Source organism: Penaeus chinensis, chromosome 3 (assembly GCF_019202785.1).
Source record: "Penaeus chinensis breed Huanghai No. 1 chromosome 3, ASM1920278v2, whole genome shotgun sequence".
NCBI lineage: Eukaryota > Metazoa > Arthropoda > Malacostraca > Decapoda > Penaeidae > Penaeus > Penaeus chinensis.
Window position 1 is genome coordinate 43,917,866 of NC_061821.1, and position 10,000 is coordinate 43,927,865.

Sequence of the window (10,000 nt, forward strand, 5' to 3'; positions counted from 1 at the left end):
TTTTTTCATGCTCTCAATCTCATTCTTTTATTCACACTCCCTCTCATCTTCTAATTCCTTCATACTAAAAACTAACATTTTACTGCACTCACCAAGAAAGTGTTTCATTAAATACGTCGCCACCTACGGCGTCAAATATGATATCTACGCCTTTTCCATTTGTCACCTCTCTCACCTGCAATTTCAGTGCCTTTGATAAATTTTAAAAAGTTCAAGAGGAAGAACATAAATGTGGGTGGAAGTTTACCTAAATAAGAGATAAATATGATGCAAATATAGGATATCAATAGAACAATAGTTTAGTTTAGGAATAATGTCTACACAGAGATGGTTCCACAAGCGCTTAGTCACCAAAGTGTTGATTAGTAGGCCTCTGTAGCTCACCTGTTTACATTTTTTGATGATTTTTTTTCTTTTATTTGTGATTCTTTTCTATCTCCCAAATCTTGTAATTTCTATTGGTATTGTTAGTAACATTATAATAATCATAATAACAGCATCAATACTGACAAGAAAAAGAAAGAAAGAATGAAAAAACTCTCTTGCGGAACCATCCGCGTGTGAACAAAATCCATAAAGTGGACATCAATTGCTGCAGCCAAAAACATAGTGGGAAAATTCTTTCATTCTTAATTTTCCCTCCAGAAGCTGACTGCATACAGCACTTGGTTTGCGGCCCAGCACACACTTGAAATCTTACTGGCATTGGGTTAATAATATCAATGGCGTGGGTAAATAATGCATATCTCAGTAAATGATGATGTGAAAGAACATAGATTATGTCAGAAACCACAAACTATAAAGAAATGACACTATAAATAAACATAAACAAATCACAATATCAATATATATAGACAGATAATATTCAATACAAAAAACATAGCCCATACCTTGGCCTCCACGTGCTTCTTGTTGTACTTGAGAGCCGACCAAGCACCCTTCTGCCTCACCAGGTCAGCTTTGTCCTCAGTGCCACACACGCCTATGACCTTCAGAAGGAGGTTGTGGTGGGGAATTCATCATGACAAGGATGGTGACGTCATGATGAGGAAAATATATCTCATCATTGCTATCTCCATTATCATTATTGTCATCATAAAAAAAAAACTCCCACAGGCCCACCTTCGCCTTGTAAACGTTGGCAGCCAGGTCAACTGCTGCCAACCCTAAGCCTCCTGCAGCGGCTGTCACAAGTACTGTTGAGTTCTCGTTGATCTCCGCACGGCGATTGAGGCCAATAAGTGCTGTTGCGTATGTGTCTACAAGGGCTGCCCCATAGTCAAAACCAACAGCATGGTCCACAGGCCAGAGATCCTGTTGGGATCAGGAGAGAGAAACGACATTTAGCAGTACAGATTCATCTGTGCTGCTGCTGCACACACACACACACACACACACACACACACACACACACACACACACACACACACACACACACACACACACACACACACACACACACACACACACACACACACACAAACACACACACACACACACACACAAAAAAAAACAAAAACAAAAAAAAATAATCGTTTGTTTTTTTCTTCTCTCTCTCTCAGATAAGAATACCTCATATTCTAAATTAGATATGCAAAGCATACTTGTTCTGTCAGCAAAGAAAGGAATAATCATATAATACATAAAACATATAATTTTTTCTAAACCATAAAAAAAAAATAATAAAAAAAATTACTAACTAACAACCTGTATCCCACCTTTTCTTTGTCAATTTCCTTGCCTACAACTGAAGGCTTTTCCAATGCTCATGAACGGGGTGAGGGAGGCACAGCATCCAGGAGTCCTGTGAGCCATAGCAGGTCTTCCAGCATCTCCCTTTGCATAATCCTACTGCACCCCACTCAAGAAAGAAGGAAGGAGAGAACAAAAGAAAATGAAGAAAAAGAAAATTATATTGAGGAAATGAGAAGAAACAAAAAGAAGAGAAAAGAAAAAAAGAGGAAGAAGAAGAAGAAGAAAAAAAGAAGAGAAAAGAGATGAAAAATTGAAGAAAAAGAAGAGAAAAGGAAAAAAGAAGAGGAATAGGAAAAAGAAGATGAAGAAGAAGAAGAAGAAGAAACAAAATTAAATTGAAAAAAAAGAGTAGAAACAAAAAGAAGAGAAAAAAGAAAAAGAGGAAGAGGAAGAAAAAAAAAAAAGAAAGAGAGGAAGAGGAAGAAGAAAAAGAAAAAGAAAAAGAGGAAGAGGAAGAATAAATTAAAAAAAGAAAAAGAGGAAGAGAAAGAAAAAAGAAAATAGGAAAAGAGGAAGAGGAAGAAGAAAAAAAAGAAAGAGAGGAAGAGGAAGAAGAAGAAGAAAAAGAAAAAGAAAAAGAGGAAGAGAAAGGAGAGAAAAGAAAAGAGAGAGAGAGGAAGAAGAAGAATAGAAAAGAAAGAAGAAGAAGAGAAGCAAAAAAAAATGAGGGAAAATAATAATAATTAGAAGAAAAGAAAAAGAAAGAAAGAAAAAGAAGAATTCTCACCTTTTCGTACAAAATGCACTCCTCTGCAAAGCCCCCGAGGCTCTCCTTGCTGATGCCAATGACACGGCCTCCACTGGCCAGGCTCTTCACCTCTGCCCCAACCTCAATGACCTCGCCACAGAGCTCAAAGCCAGGAACGAAAGGAGGCTTCAGGACCTGGTCGTATCTGGAGACAGAGAGGGAGATATAAAATCTGATTACAATCAGACCAATTACAATCTTATCTGCATAATCTGAATTCAGTAAATAACTGAAATGAGTTCAATCTCAACCTAAACCAACAAAGGAATGGATAGTAATCCCTAAGATTTGATATTGCACACTAGCACTGGACACCTGAGCAACACAACTTACTTGTTATCAACCATGAGAACATCTGATGCATTGACACCACAGCTGTGCACTGCTACCCTCACCTGCAGGACAAAACTTGAGTTTAAATGGGAACTGTTACATTGCACTAAAACCACACACACACACACACACACACACACATATATATATAAATATATATATATATATATATATATATATATAAATATATATAAATATATATATATACACACACATATATATATACACACACATAACACACCCACACCCACACCCACACACACACACACACACACACACACACACACACACACACACACACACACACACACACACACACACATATATATATATGTATAAAAGATATGAATGAGAATGAATATCTTCACAATACAAGAGATGTATTTGACCGGTTTCGACTATGTCTTCGTCAGAAATACATGTATTTCTGACGAAGACATAGTCGAAACCGGTCAAATACATCTCTTGTATTGTGAAGATATTCATTCTCATTCATACCTTTTATACAATTGTCAACATGAACGCGGTTCATATATATATATATATATATATATATATATATATATATATATATATATTTATATAAAGATATACATATAGATATACATATAGATACACACACACACACACACATATATACATACATATATATATATTTATATATATATGTATATATATATAGTTATATATATATATATATATATATATATATATATATATGTATATATGTTTATATATATATGTATATATATATATATATATATATGCATATATATAAATATATATATACATATACATATATATATATTTATATATATATACACATATATATATATTTAAAAAACTCACAATGCAAAAACTACATTTTTTTAATATGAGACTACATTTTAAAAGTCTACCTGGATTCCATCTTCCATACATATATACATACATACATATATATATTATATAAACATGTGTATATATATTGTATACATATATATACATAAATACAAGTATATACATATATATATTGTATACATATATATACATAAATACAAGTATATACATATATATACATAAATACAAGTATATACATATATATACATAAATACAAGTATATACATATATATATACATACACATATACATACATATATATACATATATACATACATACACACACACACATATACATAAAAATACACATATATATACACACATATATGCACATGTGCCTATGAATTTTCTGAGTTTGGAAATGTATTTTTTTATTAAAATAAAAGAATATCTCGCGTTCTTTATTTTCAATTGAAAGTTTTGATAAAATTATGATTTAGACACCGCTTCGAACGCCAAATAACACCTCGTTTTCTGTTGTCGGTATAACTATTTTATTTTTAAAATACCTCAATATTAATTTTCTTTAATATTATTGCATAAAAAATATTTCTATTATAAATTAATATTATATGAAGTTCTTTAATTGCCATAAGACTAATTTTTCAATTAGTAGGCTTGACTTCTCTTTACTTTGTGTTCTCTCCCCCCGAATCGGGCTTGGGTCGCCGAGAGCATGCTTTGGCTCTCGGACTTCTCACTTCGCTTAAATGATTTGAAGTAACATATTCTATTTAACAAGAGGCTATAAAAGGAAAGGATTCTAGTAATAATTTTATTTGGAACATTATATATTGCATACGATGTAATTTTCATTCTACTCCTTTGTTTACATTGCCATATCTCCGACTGCGCCGTTCTCAAGTTTCTGTTACAACAACAATTCTGTTTATGCCTTCACATTTCTTCGTGTCCCCAATCAGTCTTTCACAGTTTTGATTATGGCCAGGTATTAATGAACTTTTGGGTTTCCACATATCGATTTCATGCATATCATAGGCCAAGTATGCAAACTTCATATCTGTGGTCAGATGACGGAAAAAGGGCGAACAAAACACTTGTTGGGAAATGAAATCTTTCACACTCAGATTACACAGTTTCTCTGCAGTGAAATTGTGCTTCTCCTTATTTTTGAATAGGGCTGGTGTGTATAGCCATTTTTCACGAATTCCTCTTTTCAAGATCTTTGCAACTTCATCGACGTAATCATGATCAACAGCCAAGGGAAGAAGTGTACCATCTGCATAATACAAATGTCTGTTGGTGGACGAGAAGTAGCTGCTAGGAAAGCCAAGTTCACAGCCAATCCTGGCATACCTCCTTGAAGTTTCAATAGCAGTTCTGAAAAGAGTCATTCCATTGCTGTTCACAACAGAACGCCAGCACATGAAATGAACTTTTGCAAAATCAAAAATACTTCTGATTTTTGCATTGTTGGTCTGCTTCCGTTTCAGTCTGTTAAATTCCCGTCTTTGCGCCTGATAATCAACACTTCCGAGTGATCCATTGCTTCCTTGTACTTTTGCATCATACCAATCTATATCTTCCTTGAGGATTTCTCGGGGTTGTTTCTTTGCCTTGAATGACACAGTCACAGTTTTCGAGAATTTTGTCTTCAGTGTTACATTTTTGATGGAGTCATAGTACTCTTTCTTTATTTTCTGTATTTAAATGCCGAATTTGCTATACAGCACAGCAATTTCCGCCTGCAACTCGGATAAAATCTGAGATTCCGTAATAGTCAAATTATTGCATGGCAAGCTATCTTTTGAGCATCCTTTTAGTGTCTGGTTACCATGTCCTTTTAACGCACAGTATCGAGCAGGAATGTCACTCTTCGTCAGTGGTCTAGGTGGCAAAACATCAATGGTACCAAACTCTTTCATTATACGTGTATCGGCACTACGCAAACCACCACGTCGAAGTGCCATATTGCCACTGACGAGATCGTCACCACAATATAGGCGAGCGAGTTATGTGCATTATTAAGGTAGCACAAGTTCATATGGAAATGCATAGTGACTGGGAATCTTTACGGAAGTCCCCTGGAATCATTCGCAATGACTTAAGTTACCCTATGTTTGATTCTGCCATAATGTCGGATGAACCGAAATGCCCTTCCGTGGGTCATGCGGGTCACAGCACCTCATCCCAGCGCCGGAAATGGTATTATACTTTAATCAAAAATTGCGAATAGTAGATATTTTTTGATTTGTCTAATATTTTGCATGTCGTCATTTAAGCATAGTAGGCGCCTGTTTAGCAACTTGCTGAATGATTCTGAAAAAGTCGGATTTATTGAAACACCATAATATTGTGCATATATATGTATATATATAAATGTGCATATAAATATGTGTGTGTGTGTGCATATATATATGTATATATGTATGTGCATATATATATTCATAAATGTATATTTTATATACATATACATATGCATATATATATATATATATATATATATATATATATATATATACACACACACACACACACGCATATACATATATATAAATATATATATATATTTATATATACATATAAATATATATGTATGTATATCTGTATATATATGTATATATTCACATACATATACATATATACATACAGATACACACATATGTATAGGTACATATATTTATGAGTATATATATATACACATATATATATATTCATACATATGTATGTATATATCTATTTCTATATGTATGTATATATACATACATATATATACACATATAAGTATATACTCATATATAAACATACATATATAGATATATACATATAGACACATATAGACACATATAGACACACACACACACACACACACATATATATGCATATATATATATATATATATATGCATACATATATATACACATATATATATGTATGTACATACATATACGTATAATATATATATATATATACACAATATAAATACATACAATATATATGCATAAAATATATATACATACAATGTATATATATATATATACACAATATATGTACATACAATATATATTTACAATATATATACATACAATATAAATATATATAAAATATATATACATACAATATAAATATATATACAATATATATACATACAATATAAATATATATACAATATATATACATACAATATATATACATACAATATATATGTACAATATATATACATATATTTATATATATACACAATATATATATACATAGATTATATATATACACATAATATATATATACATACAATATATATATACATACAACATATACATACAATGTATACATGTATGTCAGGCCAGGGAGATCCTGCAACATGTAATCCAGTACTGCCTGCCTCATGGTCGGGTCACCGGCGTCTAAACCGGCTCCCCCACTTGGTTACCTAGGTAACCTTGTGAGGAGGGTGTGGGGACACCCAGCAAAACTAAACACAAGACCTGTCAAAGGAGGGATGAGCTCTTTACGAGCCAACAGCCATCCTATGCAGCCCCTGGTGGTGCCAACGTATTGACCCTGTCTTTCCTTGGAGCTCACCACCTGGGGTCAAGTATGCCTCCTGCTTCTAGGGCAACACAGGAGCCTCCTTGATCAGCTACCGTCTGCCTCAGTCAGGCAGCCCCAGGCCAATAAGGTGCTAATCCGTCACGTTCTATGTGTCGAGGTGATTTGCGCAAATGTGAACATTAATCACACACCTGCCAATATGATATCCCCAACACTCCAACTTGGAAGTTGGAACATTCCACACTCTGCCCTGGGTTCACAATGGACCCCAACTGTAATCTAGACGTGAAAGTAGCAGCGCGCAAGACTGCTTTTATCGACCGGGAACTACACAACCTTGCAGTGGACATTGCCGCCCTCCAAGAAACGAGAATAGCAGAATCAGGCTCAATCAGAGAAGTAAACTACACCTTCTTCTGGAGAGGTAAGGTTGAGGAAGAGCCTAGGATTCATGGAGTAGGCTTCGCGGTCTCAAACCAGCTAATCAAAGACTGCGACACTCCAATCGGTGTGTCTGAGAGGATCATGACCCTCACAGAGGAAAAGCAGCATCCCAGTCCATATAATCTGTATCTATGCTCTCACTCTACCTAGCGAAGATATTGTCAAAGACCAATTCTACAATAGACTAGCTGAAGTGTTGGACAAATTTCCACGGAATGAGTGCCTGGTCCTGTTGGGCGACTTCAATGCCCGAGTCGGCTCTGATCACGCCATGTGGCCAGACACTATTGGCCATTATGGTGTAGGGAAGATCATTAACAATGGCCAAAGAGTCCTCGAACTGTGTAGCCAGCAACAACTCTGCATCACAAACACCTGGTTCAAACTGAAGCTCCGATGTCGCGTCACATGGAGACATCCAAGATCCAAACACTGGCACCAACTCAATCTCGAATTCATCTGTAAAAAAGACATTGGTCTAGTCAAATCCTCCAAATCTTACCACTCTGCTGATGGCGATACAGACCACACTTTAATAGTGGCTCATCTCAAACTACCAAAGTGCAAGCATGTTCGCAAAACAAAAGTCAGACCGCAACTCAATATTGCCAACATGAAGCTTGCTGAAAACATCTACAATTTTCAAAAAATTCACGATTAAGATGTCCAGTAATGAACGAAACCTCAAACAAGAAATGGAAAACACTGCGCACTTCCATGATGGAAGCAGCTCTAGAATCATTTGGCAAAAGTAGGCCACCCAAAGAAGACTGGATGTCTGAATTTGCTACAACTCTAGATCCATTACTGGAAGCAAAGTCAGAAGCACACAGAGTGCACAATATCAGGCCTACCCGCGTCTCACACAGGGCACTACACACAGCTCAGAGTGAACTCCAAAGAACATCGAGAGCCTGCGCATACCAGTTTTGGAACACTCTGTGCGATGATACAAACCGCAGCTGATATGGGAAACCAATGCAAACTTTACCAGGGCCTCCACAAAGCGATCGGGCCAACAACAAAAAGGATGTGTCCATTGCAGTCCAAAGATTATAGCTGACCCTGCAGTTGGAACGCTGGGTCGAGCACTACTCTGAACTCTACGGAGAGCCAAGGGGCATCAGTGCTGCCGCTCTTGAAGCCACACCCAGCTTGGACGTGATGATGGAACTCGACCAGACCCCCACTATAGAAGAACTAGTAATTGCTCTGTTGCACACACCATCTGGGAAGTCCCCAGGTGCTGACGGTATCCCTGCTGACCTGTTGAAATGCGATGCCTCACTGTTGCCTCACTTGTATGAGCTACTTTGCAAATGTTGGCGCGATGCTGCGTTCCCTGCCGACATGAAAGATGCCACCATTATCACACTCTATAAGCAAAAAGGCGACAAAGGTGACTCCAACAATTATCGTGGGATATCACTTATGAGCGTCACTGGAAAGACCTTTGCAAGAGTATTGCTGCCAAGGCTCCGCAGCGGCCAATCAACCGCTAATATGTCTCTGTGAGACAAATACAGGAGAAGTGCAGAGAACAAAACAGACCACTCCATATGGCTTTTGTCGACCTCACTAAAGCCTTCAACATGGTCAGTTGGGAGGGCATGTTTGCTGTACTGCAAAAGCCCTCCAACGCTGCTCAAGTTAATTAGATCTTTACACAACAACATGCAAGCAACAATCCCCTTCAAGGGAGCTATGTCAACAATCTCCTTCAAGGGAGCTATGTTGGGGCATTTTGGTGTGCACAGCAGTTAAACAGGGCTGCGTATTGGCACCCACGCTATTCAGGATCATCTTCTCAACACTCTTGCACAATGCATTTGGAAACTACAATGACAACGATGACATATACCTTCACACAAGGTCAGATAATTGCCTTTTCAACCTGTCCAGACTACGTGCAAAAAATAAAGTGCGTTGAGTTCTTGTGCGAGAGCTACTTTTTGCTGACAATGCTGCCTTTGTCTCCCACAGTCCAGAAGGTCTGCAAAGTCTTATGGACCATTTCAGTGCCGCCTGCTCACACTTTTCTCTCATCATCAGCACCAAGAATACTGTTGCCATGAACTGCTCAGCAACAAACAGCCCAGCAATCCCAATCTTTGTGGAAGACCAAGAGTTAAACGTAGTTGACAAATTCTGGTATCTGGGCTCCACCATCAGTACTGATCTGACCCTCGACAGAGAGATGGAGGTCCGCATCGGTAAAGCATCCACCGCCTTTAGCCGGCCGTGTGCTCGCACCTTGAATAACAGACTCCTGACTGAGAGAACAAAGACACAAATCTATGAGACCGGCGTGCTGAGCGTCCTTATTATG

At 36.8% G+C, this 10,000-nt stretch overlaps 1 protein-coding gene across 1 annotated transcript in view; it reads right to left on the bottom strand.

The window, feature by feature from the left end:
* Positions 1–10,000, bottom strand: part of LOC125042318 (quinone oxidoreductase-like protein 2 homolog) — a 24,485-nt gene that overhangs the window by 5,232 nt on the left and 9,253 nt on the right. Inside the window, exons 3-7 of the mRNA XM_047637852.1 lie at positions 2,837–2,898; positions 2,483–2,648; positions 1,123–1,314; positions 891–989; positions 93–175 (exon numbers count right to left, since the gene is read on the bottom strand). Of these exons, the coding sequence (XP_047493808.1) occupies positions 93–175; positions 891–989; positions 1,123–1,314; positions 2,483–2,648; positions 2,837–2,898 (602 nt within the window). The remainder of the gene's footprint in view (positions 1–92; positions 176–890; positions 990–1,122; positions 1,315–2,482; positions 2,649–2,836; positions 2,899–10,000) is intronic.